The sequence below is a fragment of the Helicoverpa zea genome, chromosome 25, assembly GCF_022581195.2.
Source record: "Helicoverpa zea isolate HzStark_Cry1AcR chromosome 25, ilHelZeax1.1, whole genome shotgun sequence".
Classification (NCBI taxonomy): domain Eukaryota; kingdom Metazoa; phylum Arthropoda; class Insecta; order Lepidoptera; family Noctuidae; genus Helicoverpa; species Helicoverpa zea.
In genome coordinates this window covers 3,030,183-3,045,036 of record NC_061476.1, presented here as the reverse complement: position 1 = coordinate 3,045,036, position 14,854 = coordinate 3,030,183, and the positions used below count along the sequence as shown (strand labels likewise).

Here is a 14,854-nt window from a genome sequence, read left to right as displayed (position 1 = left end):
TTAAAGTCATTTTCTGGCTAACTAATACAAATAACAAGGGAAAGAGGGAAAGTCTGTTGCCTTGTCTTGCTAGTCCAGAATATTAATTTATATCTTTCCAAATATTTTCAAATATGTAACTCTTATTTTTTTATCTCTCTTGTAGGATATCTGGCAATAATTACACTTTAGTCAAATGTTATACACTCAGTTAAGCCTCATTCATGGTAAACATTTCTGCAGCAACAATTGATCAACATTGTTGATGAATTCAAACTGTTGCGTCGGGTGAGAACTTTTCAACTTTCATTGTCAACCTTAACGTACAGTGTTGCCTGCAACGTATTGATGCAACTTTGTTTATAAATAAAAGTTTACCATGAACACACGCTTTAGTCTGAAGTCGTCAAACTTCAATTTGCCTTTACACATAACAATAAACAGTCTGTCTGTATTGCTGTTAGTTATCCTTAATGCATTAGAGCTCATCAAATTGTGCATTAGCCCTAACTTTGCTTATTTGTCTAAGAAATCTTATTTAGCAGTCTAATGGGCTTATTGAAATAAATAGTTCAGATGTTCAAACAAGAAATCAAAATCGTGGTTATTGTATTGAGTACACGTTTAAAATATCCAAAATACGCTGAAAAATAAACATTTATATCCCTTTTTTTAATTGCCTGATTATAGAGGTAAAAAAGTATATCACTAGTGAGATGACGTCAGGAAAATATGGGAGAAGGAGGCTTCTGCAATAACCAAATAAAATTGGTTTAAAGGAAGCAGGATAATGGTGGTTATGAAAAAGGAAAACTTAGAGCCAGGATGTTTCGAAGTGTTTCTAGGTATGATATAGATCTTCAATTACCTCATGGCAGAACTAAAAATACCCTTTAGTCAAACAATACCTGCCAAAATCAGCACCAAACTCCATTTAGCCTTCCTACTTACGTCAGAAGCTTCAAAAATCCGTCAAAATGTTTGACGTATCAATCAGTTTCCGCGAGCCATAACGGTTCGTTAAGAATAGCCGTCGCGACCAAAATAGACGTCTGACAAACAGTGCTGGTTCCTCAAGTATGCTGGACGGCTGGACGCTTATAACAATAATTAGTCATGGTTTTGGACATCGTGTATTGCAAGAATTTTGAATATTATAAGATTAAGGAGCCATTTCTTCCCTTGTCGATAAAGAAAACTATTTTGAAGTATGGGTACTGCTTTCCTATTCGTCATGTACTATTCTGTACTTGAGTACATAATCCTATAACCATACTATATACTTAACGGAAGAAGTACCTAAGTATATGATAAGTTAGTGTAAGTTTATAAGATTGATTAGGAAGGAAATAATAACTAGACTAAAACAAAAGAGAAAAGTAAACGATTATTTTAAGTAATCCTTAAAGAGGATTATTATAATTGAAACGATTATTCTACTAAATGATCATTACTTTTCTCTTTTGTTTACCACTATTAATGTTCTTCGTCTGGACTGGAAGCCGACCCCAACATAGTTGGGAAAAAGGCTCGGAGGACGATGAATCTTATATTAATTCGTCTATATCCACATGGTATTTTACTAACCATTGAAATATCAGCCAGTATGACTGATTACAACCGTTCCCGATATTCCATCTGTTAATTTACTTAGTAGGATAGAATTTTGTTATTAGCACCATTCAAGTATGTAATGTCAAATTCCCATATCCAGTAAATGAAACCACAGATAGCATGGGGAAGACCGCAAAGGTGGGAAAGACAATTTAAGTACCGACACTGTTACCTATAGTCTATTTTAATTCAACCTAACAATTGAGGAAGCCATGCTGTGGTTTTCGAAAAAATATTTTAGCTTTATAGATAGGAAATGAGTCAAGGCCGGCCAAAAAATTCATGTGTAAGAAAATATTGTACAAACGTAATGTTGTTTTATAAATAAACGCAGTAGCGTTTTGGCCGGCGCGTGCGACGCTGGGCGTCCCGTGATTTTTCGGGTGACAGTTTGTGATGAAGGTATACCTTGATTTTTTACTGTTTTTTTTGGAAATTAAGGTCCATATTTCGAAGGAATTTCCATGGTTTATAAGTGATTTTATGCTTCAGTTTGTAAAGTGTATTGTGGTCATAAGATTCGTGTTTATTTTTAATACCCGTGCGTTCAAACGTTCTTTTGTTTTTTAGTTTTTGGGTCTAATGAGGTTTTTACATCTTTGTGTTTGTCTTTATGTCGCAAGTATTTTTTTCCTTTTCATGTGTATAGGAATACTTCTTTTAAATTGACCGTACCTTCAGTTAAATCATTGATCATAACATTAGTTAATGATTAAGGTTTTTCTTATTTTTATAATATCTTCTTGAGTCTGCATTCATTGATGGATTATAAAGTACTTGAATGAGTTCGTGTTTATAATAGACCAATGAATCATTATGTACTTTCGCTTTCATGAATTGAATAGTTTCCAATTGTAACACTTCAGTGCTGAGAGTAAAGTCTAGGTTTACGACTGAATCAACTACATTTTCTAATTCTGGCTTCTAATGTAGCTCTTTCTTTAAGTAGTTAAGTTAGAATAATGTAAAAAATCACAAATACTAAGTTTGAATAATGTTGCAGTTCTTGCAATTTTAATGCATTCACTTTTATTCTTTACTTTTTGATGCGGCAGCAAAATAAATAAAACGTAAGATACCTAGACATATTTAGGTCAATTCGTTAATAGTATACTGTATGTCGTCGTATCTAATCGTATAAACTGAAGAGAATAATTTTTTTTGTTCGCTTGAGCAAGCTAACCTCAGCAAGTCCTAACACAGCAGGTGTTTGTGAAATTTGAAAAAACCCTTTCGGTATTAGATATCCCACTTATCAAGGAAGGCTAGGATATGGGCCTTTAATCTGAATGCGTGGATTAGTCTCTGGCAGAAGCTAGATCAAAACATCCTCCGAGCCTTTTTCCCAACTATGTTGGGGTCGGCTTCCAGTCTAACCGGATGTAGCTGAGTACCAGTGCTTTACAAGGAGTGACTGCCCTATCTGACCCCTTCAACCCAGTGACCCGGGCAACCCAATACCCCATGGCTACCCCTCAGTAAGGTAGTTAAAAACATTTTCTCAAAATTCAAAATGTTTTCTCGACGAAGCTCTTGTATGTCCTGACTCATAGTTTACCAGTTTACCGTCTTCCGATGCACAGATGCAGCTGTTTTCACACAAACTATATTTTGCTTGGCCTTGTTTTATTCAATAAACAACTTCGGCTAGGTCACAGCTGCAAATCAGTCGCTAAGTTTTGTCTAACTAAATTATTCTGTGCTGACCCAGAATTTATGTATCCTTCTTCGTTTTGCTCCTACTGGTATCTGCGTTTTGATCTGAAGCAGTGAACTACTAACTTTTAACAAATGTTCGATAGTCACAAGCTAATGTTAAGAGACTTCTGCAGACATGTAGGTAAATTACCTAGATATTTATTACATTAGACTTTTAAGTTACCGCCTACTAGAAATAATTTTCATCTGGTAGACGGTCGAAGAAATATAAGAAAGCAGAAGTGTATCTAAGCATAAAAATCTATTAAAATTGGACACCAATGACTTAGCGACATCACAAGTTTTATGTGCTTTACGGTAATTAACGGAACCCCTCATTAGCATTATGAATTGGTCACACATCCACAGACTAATAAAATAGCGAGAATGAAACTGTCCTACTGTTTACCTATTATAGCATGCAATAGATATCAATATGTATATTATATATTCACTTCTATCTATGTATCCATTGAGAAGTCAATACGGGCTTCTGTTAAAATACTTCCTCATTAATATTATGTACTGCTTCACTACCAGAATAGCCTCCTTGAACTGACCATACGTCTGCAGTACCAACTCCAGACAATCGGTTTATAGATTCATAACGTTCCGTAGAATTGTGTATTCATGAGCCGTACTAAATATTGATAGCCTTTTATAACGATTTGTTTTAGTATAAAGCCTCGTTTTCATGGTAAACTTTTGTTTAAAGACAAGATTGCATTAACAGCGCTTTAAAACTATCGTATTTTCCAACAATATGTTTTTGTTGTTCTTGTTGCTAATAAACAATATACAACTGAACAAAAGCACATTTAAACTATAATGTCGGGACACATTTTTAAATTACACTACTTTGTAGGTAGATACTGTATCTATCATCCACTTTCAAACCAAAAAAATTAATAGGTAGGTAAATCAGACATTATGTATATCAGTTGTACGGCGCATTCACACTAACGGATTTTCCAATTGGTTTCCTAGACACGTTACCGACGCGCTACATCAAAACCAATTGATTTCAAACGACAACAGGTTTTCTACCGCGCGTAGATATTTCGGGCGTATACTCCAATAAAACCACTAATGTGAAAGCACTTTTAATACAGGCTGTCAATTAAGTTAATTTAAAACGTTAATAAATAAACACGAGACATTTACGAGAGCGACGCAGTTTGGGATTATGACGTGAATCGGGTCATGACTAAATATTCTTTGACGACAGATGTTCCACGGACCTTGATGACCAGCTTCTGTTTTATAAATATCTTAGTAGATTGTTAATTTTAACTAAAATATTTGTTGGTAAGAATAGATGTTACCGTCCTTTCTAGTGGGCGGATGGGTGTTTTTCTTTAAAGTAAGAATAGAAACTGATAAGATTTTAAAATAAGTTAACTATGCTCCTACTGTCTCCTAAGTACTTCGTCAGTAATTATCTAAATACAAGTACAAAATTCTTTGAGATATGGGACGGGACTTTTTCAGACGTATTAGGTACTTACAACATTAAATAAATACTTATAGTAGATATTACTATTGAGAAAACCAAAACTTAGCCTTGCTCTATCAGCTTTGAACATAACGTCAAAGAAATGTATTTTTATAACCTGAAAAGACGGCTATAAAATAAAACATTGAAAGAAACGTCTGTAGTTCCGAGTGTTATCGAGATCAGTCTCGTCTGTTACGAATCTGTGTTTATTTTGGCCAAGTCTGCAACAGTATTTGAACAGCGCTTTTATAAACACAAAGTTTGTGTTGATTGAAAGTTCCTATCAGCCAAAAACAAATTTTCTCCTGTGAAAAAAAATTGACAAAAAAAATGTTATTTTCCAGAGCGGCGCGGAGTCACCATGCACATGCGATGAATGCCAACAGGAGGCTCCGAGGAAGCTCCCAAACGTAGTGAAATCTGCACAAACGACGCAAAGCGCGAACACTATGCAGCCAAATATAGCGGACAGTGGACACGAGCGAGTGGTGGACGTGCTGGTTCACGACGCACCACCCGAGGTACCCAGGTTCTTCCAATCCGTTACCTCTCCCCCCTACCACGTCGCAGGCCCCCCTCCACCAGGTTTCGTCGTTGCCCCCTACCAACCTCCCCGATTCCACACCGGAGGAAACGTCGAAGACCTACTAGGAGAAGTCCAGGGCTGCCCCACTATACAGACCACGTACATACAACAGAACTCCGTGTTCATGTGCAATACGAGGCGCATCACACAGAAGTGCTGCTGTCAGAGAAAGGAACCTGTGCCTGCCTTAGCAGTTACAGGGGTACAAATGTCAGGAGCACCGACTGTTGAAGAACAAGAGCCTCCGAAAAAGTATGTAACTGAGAAAAATATTGAACTTACGTATGACTATCCTAGAGCAACACCCATTCCGAGCAGCCCCAGTCCGAAATCTGGTGATGACGTACAAACCACCACCACAGAGGTCGCTAGTACGGTAGTCTTCGTTGAAAGAAGAATACCAGTTAAGCCAAAGAAATTCGACTTCTTCTCCCGATCGCGATCAGCGCCCGTCGGAGAAAACGAAGAGCCAATATACGCTACAGTTAACAAATTACCAAAGAGATTAAGAAGGATGGAGTTAGCAAACTTAGAGAAAGAAGTAGCGTATAAATCTGGTGAGCCTGATTCTTCCACTCGAACGGAGTTAACATTGAAGACTGACTCCGAGTCTCAAGCGCCGCCGCCTGACGACGACACGAGTCGATCTGACAGAGAGAAATCGACAGCCCCTCAAAGACCTGACTCCCCAAAAATGAAGAAGCGTAAACGCTTCTCTCTGACGTTCAAAAAGAGGGAGAGAAAAAGAAGGGATAAGAAGAAGGAAATGAAGAATGGAGCGACAAAGAATGGCGGGACGGTTCACGTGGAGAGTGATAACGAGAGACTTATTGAGGGAGAGGTTCAGGAGCCGGGCAAGCATAAGCACTGCACTAGACACAGGCCGAGGAACACACTGTCGTCATCCAGTTCAGGCCCGCGGTACAAGCGGGATAGTTATCAGGTAAAATAAAGACCGAGTATTTTTACTTAGAACATTGTCAAACTATTCATCTCTTATTCTATTTTTATTTTATTTTATGGACAAACCTGGTGGACTGGTTGACTCTTGATCTGGATAATTCGGAAAGTCTCTCACATACATTTTGATTTCGATTTCAAAATCCAGAAACTTTTCTCGACAGTTTCGAAATAATATTTCAATTGTTTGTCACTGCTGATATAATTCTTCTGAACTTAATTGAAGATACTAAAATCCGTTGTTTTTTTAATAAATTCTAGAATATAAAAGGCTTTTACACAAAATAATTTTTATCGAAAATCAGCATGTGGCAAACAGACCTTCTCATCACTTACCCTCAACAAATTCTCCATCATCAAACACAATGTTCTTCTCCAGGAGATGACAACTTCGCACTCTGAGCACGAGAGGACCAACAGCATGTGTTCGTCGGTGAACTCCCTGGGGTCTGCGTGCACCAACAAGTCCAGGAAGCTGTCGGCGCCCATCAATGATGGCTCCATACCCTGGTGCGGCTGCTGGGGGGCTGGATGTGTGTGAAGAAACAGTGACAAGGACTCTCTGATAAATTGGACTTGTTATAGCTGCACAACGAACTTAGTGTCAGTACCAGACATCCTTTGTAGGTTGTTCTCCGTTGATGTGGATCAAAAATATTTTATCAACACTTTATAATTTGCATGTATTTTTTTGATAATTCCTAGAACTCCATAAAGCAGATAATGTAAACATATTATTTTCTATACAACGTAAGTGTTGTCGTAAGATCAAGAAATTAATTAGGGGCTGTAGAGAAGGCTAATTACTCATTTGGTTTGAGCACTACTTTTCCAGATATTATTGTAATAATCCGTCTATAGAGGTATATACTCTAACTAAACCTTGATTGAGATATGCATGTACCAAAGATAGCTTGAGGTTCAAAATGGAAAAATATGTTGCTGATGTACCTATCAATGATATTATAGTTTAATTAATATAAAATACAAATAATTGATAATATAAGTTGTCACGTTTATGTACATAAAGTCTAACTGTGATGCAATAACTGTTGTATGACGTAAGAGCATGCCTGTTGAATGATATAATAAACTTTTGCACAAAACATATTCTATGGTTTTATTGTTCCGCAAGGAAGCGTCACTTCCGACCGAACATCCTGTGTACCTTGGGTGGTCGAATTATTATGGATGTTAAATTCAACGTGTAAACTCAAACTCAAAATCATGTATTTTAAACTTTGCAAAAATAAAATAATGTTTTTTTCAAACAAAGAAGGTAAATAGAATAAAAATGTGCGAAAATTAGAACACCATTTAAGAGTCGGTCATAAAAAAGAAGGAACTAAAATTCTCCCTTGAAAACTGACAGCTGTCAACTGGTCAAAACATTAGATACGGATACTCCTAACTTTATCTCTGCTTTACACATGATGTTGTAAGTAAACAATTCGCCATAGAATATCATAAAGTATATGTGATAGGATTTAATGTGATAAGGTACGACACACTCTATAAGAAAGTACATACATAAGCTGAGTACATGAGTTAAGTAGAAGTACATAAGAGGTGTATATAAGGGGAGTATATAAGAAAGTATATATGGAATTAGTACATAAGGAAGTCCATAAGGGGAGTACATAAGGGAAGTACATAAGGAAGTATAAAAGGAAGTACATAAAGGGAGTATACAACATGTAACTTAATTAACGCACATCCTGAAATTAGTTTGTTCAGAATCGTTTACTGAATCGATTTATATCATTTTTAATATAGGTAATTTTTTTATCCCAAAAATTATTAAAACTACGGAAATTATTGTCATATTAACCCAGTACAGGCAAAACAAATTCAAATAGACCGTAACTCAAAATAATAAGACTTCGTGTATTGTCGGCTTTTTCCATAGTTTCGTTGTGTTGTGACGAGTCGAGCGGCGCGCGGCGCGATATTTGCGTGCGTAGTAGTATGACCGAAAAGTTCTCCAAGAATTGGTATAACTAATTTAGTAAATAACAATGCATATACATGTTAAATTAAAAATTCAGTGTATGTATTATGATTATAACATAATATTCTAATTAGGGTGTTTGAGGGTGTGCGTTAATTACGTTAGGTACATGTTGTATAAGGGGAGTATATAATAAAGTATTATATAAGTAATTAAATATAACTGATTGCTAGAGAAGTGAAGGGCGGGCGTTTTGGGGACTGTCTTTTGTAAATTTGACGTTCAAAAAGTGCTGATTTTCAGCCTACTTGAATAAATGACTTTAGATTTTGACTTATAAGGAATTCACTAACTTGTTGAAAGTTTAATTTTAAATAAGCTCTCGTTTCTAAAGTACTGACAATTCGTCAGAGGTATGTTAATACGAAATGTTGCGCTTAAACAGACCTTTCAAATGATATACGACTCATAATAGAGGAAAAGTAGACCAACATCCAAACATTTCACTCATTCTCCTTTGAATGCTAGTTATTGGACTGAGATGGTGAAAATTATTTCCCTTCGGATATCATTAGGGCGTAGCCATGGACCCTGCAGTGTTTGTACGTATATTAGTAATCAATAAGAAACTTTTACTTGATTTTGATTGAGTGCTAAAATGTTCATCCTAAGTCTGCTGCAGTTTTGCTTGCTGCACTGAATATTTTTTTAGCGAATCGAGTTGCTTTAGCAACAACTGGTTATTGTTTGCTAGAATGTATGTCACTCATAAATTGGCACTAGGCGTTGTTATCCATTTGATATTTTAGATGTTTTCTCTTTTTTTGGTGTATTATCACCGTTTAGTCATAGAAAAGTAAATATGTAAGACTATATCCATGTGTAATTAGTATGTGTGTATTTGTAGGTACGCAAATCAAAATGATAATTAAGTAATTAACAAGCTCATTTTTTACTTTCTTAAAGTTATTTACTTTAGATGTTAGTTAAGATATAACTCTAAACCATTGAAGGAACAGGGTAAAATAAATAAAAATACCAATTCATTACATAGATGATTATTTATTATAAAATATGACACATTCCTTTTGAGTCGTGTTTCTCAGTAATTGAGACGCATAGCATATGACACGCTGCGTGGCCCGGCGCCCCCTTCACTTCACCCATAATATCACAACATTGATCACACTACTTTTATAATAATATTCCGTGACTGCCTCTGGCAAGCGGGGATAAATGCTGCTATGTTGTAAAACCACTACAAATTAAATGCAGACGATTTTTTGATAGAACAGTCCTGAATAATCAGAATATTTCGAATGAAAAATAACTTTAGATAGTATTTAAATACCTAACTATTACCGTCATTTATTGTAGCGACAGTAAATTACTTAGAAGGACCAGACTCCACCCTAAGCGGAGACGAGAAGAGCAGAGCAGAGTTTTTAAACAATCAATAGAATTTCATTTATCACATTTCACTGAGCAGATAGATTCTATTAGTTCATTAAAACACTGCTCCGCTCCCTCTACTTGTCTCCGCTTTGGTAGAGGCCGGATGTAAAATTTTAATCTTAAGCAACATTTAATGAATATATGATAAACACACCTCCATTCTATCAATACTAGGTGGAATACTGTTATACGATTTCAGTCAGCCGATTAAATGCTTAATAATACTGTATAAAAACCCCGCTTCCGAGAGCGATTCACGTTTAATTAGAATCCCCACTCTAATCTTACACTTGCGAGAGCTACCTCGCTCGTCACAATCTCGATTATCTCACTCCTTAGATGATAACTTACACAAGCACCCCCACTACTTCAATACCTAGCCACAACGAGCACACGGGCGGCGCCAGGCCACAGAGCTAAGCGTACATTGATTTCTACTGTAGAACATTCGAGAAACCTACAGGAAAGAATTTCGAACGTAAAAGCGTTTACTACCAAAAATGACAATTACAAAAAGTTTTAGGAATCTCCGAAATCACCGCACGTTTAAAATAAAATGGCACGTTCACGAAATCCATTAGAAAAACATGTGCTCAAAAATAAAATTAAACAAATTCAATGTTACAACTTAAAAAAAAAACACTCATAATATTGCATGGAGTAACAAATATATGGCTTTAAAACTCTTTGATAAAACAATATCTCAATAAATAAATTAAGAAAAATAATAAAAATGAATGAATGTACAATATTTACATCGAATATTTATATAGAAATTGCATTTTCAAAAAAACATTAGGGGAAATATCACGATAAAAAAATAATAATTTAAAATTAAAGGGTGTATCACCGCAAGTGAGATCTATAAGAAAGGTGAAAAATTCTAGAAAAATAATATTCAAACACAGGTAGGCTCTATGTCTTTTTCGATTCATAGTAAAATATAAAAAATTCCCTCACATCATTCCCCTAATGGACATGACTGTTGTCTCGCTCGCACGCGCTCGGGCTTACGGAACTCGCGCGAGTGCGAGCGAGACAATCATATAATGACATTATATCGTTAAAAACTTACGTACATTCTTAACTATGCTTATTGAAGACACCTAATATATTAAATATACTTATTAAATAGTTACATATACTTTACTCGCGATGCTTAGTACAAATCCGAAATTGCTTTTGCAAATCAACGTAATGGAATTGAGTAAAATCTACGATAAGAGTTCGTTATAGTCGAAGACATTGTAATACCAAACATTTTAAGACGTAAATCAAGGTAGAATACTTCACATTTCATTGGCATTTAAATATTTCAGAACTTTTACAATCATTTAATATCAAACTGTGATGTATGTATCTCTAAAATAAATATTGAAAAGTTACAAGTAACTTTGTATATTTCTGGACGCATTTAAATGCCAACAAAATGGATATAGACACAAAATATAACATTCACCCTATTTATTTAAAAAAATACATTGACAATACAACAAAGTACTTTTAAACACTGAAAAAATATCCAAGCAATCCACGTTACAATATCTAATATCATGAAATACAATTTTTTAAATTAAGTTTTTTTAAGAAGAATATTTTTAGAAATATAGTTTTGGAAATGAATAAAGTACAATTAAACAAAGGTGCACGTACATTCTTAATGTCTAATGGCATAAGAACTGCAACAAGTAATACTCATATTTAAAGTTATGAAAAAAATATGTTTTTACATTACAAATGGACGAGTTATACTCGTGGGGTTCCGTATCATACATTATGTTCGTTGGTAAGAAATAATATTGCAGACTTTTTACTAATAAATACATCAAGTTTTATTAGCAGAAAAAGTACAGTTATTCTGAGTAATTCATTTTGTATGCAGTGATCATTATTAGCGGACATCGGGTCCATGTTTTTCAAACTCGTTTTATCGATACGGAACCTGGAAACATGTCAATTTATCGACTACAAATTCATCCGTCCCCACGCATCACTTACAAACGAACGGTTATTTACTTCATAAGATTAGTATGGAAATATGGAAGATATAAATAAAGTGTACATACATAGGTGTTAAATAATAGTGAGATACACATATACTACGTCAGTCTATCTAACACTTAATATACAAAATAGGCCATCCGCTATACATTGGTTTGTTGATTTCATTTTAAACACCAATTTTTAGATAAAATTCATACATGTAAAACAATCAACTGACTGTGTATATTCGTCACAGGTGGTATGTATAGGCAATTGTTTAATAAAAGGACCAGTTTCATTTATAGACATGAATAATATGAATTTCGGTCCACTTCATCGACACAAAAAGTATACAATAGATAAAATATAACTCAGGGTGCAGTATTACATTCGATTTGTATGTATGGCAAAAGATGTCGATGTTAAACAATTTATGCCAGTGATAAGTGAAATTAGAACCAAACAGTGGTTTCAATACACCCCAAAAAACGCAGTTAATTAATCTTTACCATACCTATTTCCAGTCCAGACTTCATAAGTATTTTAAAATATTGGTGTTTAAAATAAACAACTTAAAACCCGCTAATCAAAGTTAATTTTAAGTAATATTCTTTTAAAATTAAGTGCTCAATTTGGATTCAGTGTCAAAGGAACTAGCTGGTATTCAGTCTCTAAAATTAAGAAAAAAGAAGCTGCCTTTTGTATTGAAACTATTTTTTATAGTTGATGAATTTTATGGTACATATTTCTGAATTTTTGACAAAACAAGTAATAATTCCATTACGAATTAAATATATACAACTTGTCTTCTCCCTCGTGTGAATTTCATTGGTTAACGATCGGACCTGAATTATTTTTTTTCTAAATATTCATTGTAATGTAGACCTTATTCCATTGTGATGATAGTTATTTTGAATATCCACATAAAATACACCAACTATAATATTTATTCTTGTGATTACTACTTCCCAATGAATGGATGCTTATTAATTTTAAAATTGATTATTATTTTTTTATAATAATGGCAAGATTTTGTAAACGGCCTTAGTAAAAATTAAATCAGTAAGCGTTATTTAATTTCAAATATTAAAAAAATAATTTTGGTTAGAGTTATTTAAAATTAAATGTGTCCTCTACATTTCATAAGTAGATCCAAGTTCTAAAATAAAATTTTAATTTCATTAAAATATGCTAACACTGGGATTTTGGTTTATCTTAAAAAAAATAAATGTAAAAACTTGGCTCGATAGCTAATGGACCAAGAGACACATGACGCCACAATCAGTTGCCATATAAAAAAATATTTAAAAAACAAGCGCCGTTAAGCATTTCTCTATACCAATCCTTAGTGTCGACCGATTAACCCATGGTTATGTAATCACTATCATTAATCATATTATCCATTAATTATTTAACACTTAATATTTCTGAACGGAATGTGCTCATTACATGGTGTTGCCATTAATTGATTACAAATATAAACGTTTAAATATCATACCAGTTACTTAAGTTTAGAAAACACTTTGTTTAAATACTTTTGTGCATTTCCACTTAAAACTATTACAAATGCGGTACAATTTTGATAAACATCTATTTAAAATACTGATTCACTAGTCCATCGTATTAAAAATTAATATCGATAAAAATCAAATGTCCACAAAATGCAAGCAATGACGATTACGCAATCTCTAAGCTTTATTGATATGAAAAACCGCATGGAAAAATAAGGTTATTGTTCTAACGTGGAATACCGATCAACAGACATTTTTATATAGTAAAAACCTACTTTAGAACAACAATAGCTTGCCAATAAATGTGAGACTTTACTGCGAGTGTAATAGAGTTTCTAATACCTCGCAGTAGGGTCTGTGTCCGTCGTGACGTCACCGTCGCCGTCGGGGCGGGTGACGTCACGCGCGGGTGTAGGCGAACTTACGCGCTAAGTATCGTATGGTAAGCGAGCCGCACAAATGCCGCTGCCCGTTACACGTCGTCCATCACGAATGCAACCTGCATTGTGGGTTCCTGAAAAGTTTTAGTTCATGATAATACTGCTATAAGTTGTCTTCACTTGGAAGTTAAATAAAGACAAAAGAATAGAACCTGAATTTTAAATTCAAAGAGTCAAGACTCCAAGAGTTTTCTTTGAATACCAAATCTTATAATATTTTACCATTATTTTACATGATCGACCCAATCACATGGGCAATCCGGTACCAGTACGTAAGACTGGATGTCAGACTTTCTTGGTGGATTGACTTCCGACTGTATAATGGATACCAAAGATGTAATTTTATTTTATTTATTTATTGTCATCATTATCTCCCGAGAATTTTTTCCAACTATGTTGGAGTCGGCTTCCATTCTAACCGGACGCAGTACCAGTGTTATACAAGGAGCGTCCGCCTATCTGAACTCGTCAACCCAGTTAGCCGGGCAACCCTATACTCCTTGGTTAGACTGGTGTCAGACTTACTGGCTTCTGACTACCCGTAACGACTGCCAAGGATGTTCAATGACAGCCAGGACCTACAGTTTATCCACAAATACACCAGTACAGTGTTACAAAGAAACAAAGCAACTTACACACTGTCCTCACACCATGACGAAGGCCTCCTGCCCTCGGAACAGGAAGGGGTGCTGGTCGATCATGGTCTGCACGATGTCCTCGAGGTAGGGCCGCGTCATCTCGAAGCGGCCCATATCCGAGAACTGCACCGGCAGCAGGGTCGGCCACCAGCAGATCGCGAGGTTCTTGCTGTCCATCGAGTTCAGTTTTGAGTTGTCCGCCACCCTGGAAATGTTGGATGTTATATTTATCTATACTACCTAATATTATAAAGAAGTAAATTTTGTAAGTTTGTATGTAGGGGCTAGTCTTTGGAATCGCTGGTCGGATTTTCAAAACTCTTTCACTGAGTGCCATAGACTATATTTTATCCCAGTACAGGCAGTAGTTCCTACGGGACGCGGATGAAACCGCTGGCAGAAGCTAGTGACATATGATATTATAGTAGATTAGATAGTGAATAGTAGATTCTCAAATTTCAAAATTCTGCAATTGCGCCTGATCTCTCTCCAGTCGCGTCGGAATGCCATCCCATCCACTAACAGAGTGAGGGAATGGACT

At 35.3% G+C, this 14,854-nt stretch overlaps 2 protein-coding genes across 8 annotated transcripts in view; one reads left to right on the top strand and one right to left on the bottom strand.

Moving 5' to 3' along the window:
* LOC124642583 overlaps positions 1–7,445 on the top strand; it is a 70,200-nt gene extending 62,755 nt beyond the window's left edge. For all 5 annotated transcript variants that reach the window (XM_047181034.1, XM_047181036.1, XM_047181035.1 and 2 more), the window contains 2 exons: positions 5,134–6,318; positions 6,715–7,445. In XM_047181034.1, coding sequence (XP_047036990.1) covers positions 5,134–6,318; positions 6,715–6,876 — 1,347 coding nt within the window. In that variant the 3' untranslated portion in view covers positions 6,877–7,445. The remainder of the gene's footprint in view (positions 1–5,133; positions 6,319–6,714) is intronic.
* Positions 7,446–9,328: 1,883 nt separating this feature from the next.
* LOC124642634 (rho GTPase-activating protein 190) overlaps positions 9,329–14,854 on the bottom strand; it is a 40,832-nt gene continuing 35,306 nt past the window's right edge. For all 3 annotated transcript variants that reach the window (XM_047181155.1, XM_047181157.1, XM_047181156.1), the window contains 2 exons: positions 14,311–14,518; positions 9,329–13,749 (listed from right to left, as the gene is read on the bottom strand). In XM_047181155.1, the coding sequence (XP_047037111.1) occupies positions 14,320–14,518 (199 nt within the window). In that variant the 3' untranslated portion in view covers positions 9,329–13,749; positions 14,311–14,319. The remainder of the gene's footprint in view (positions 13,750–14,310; positions 14,519–14,854) is intronic.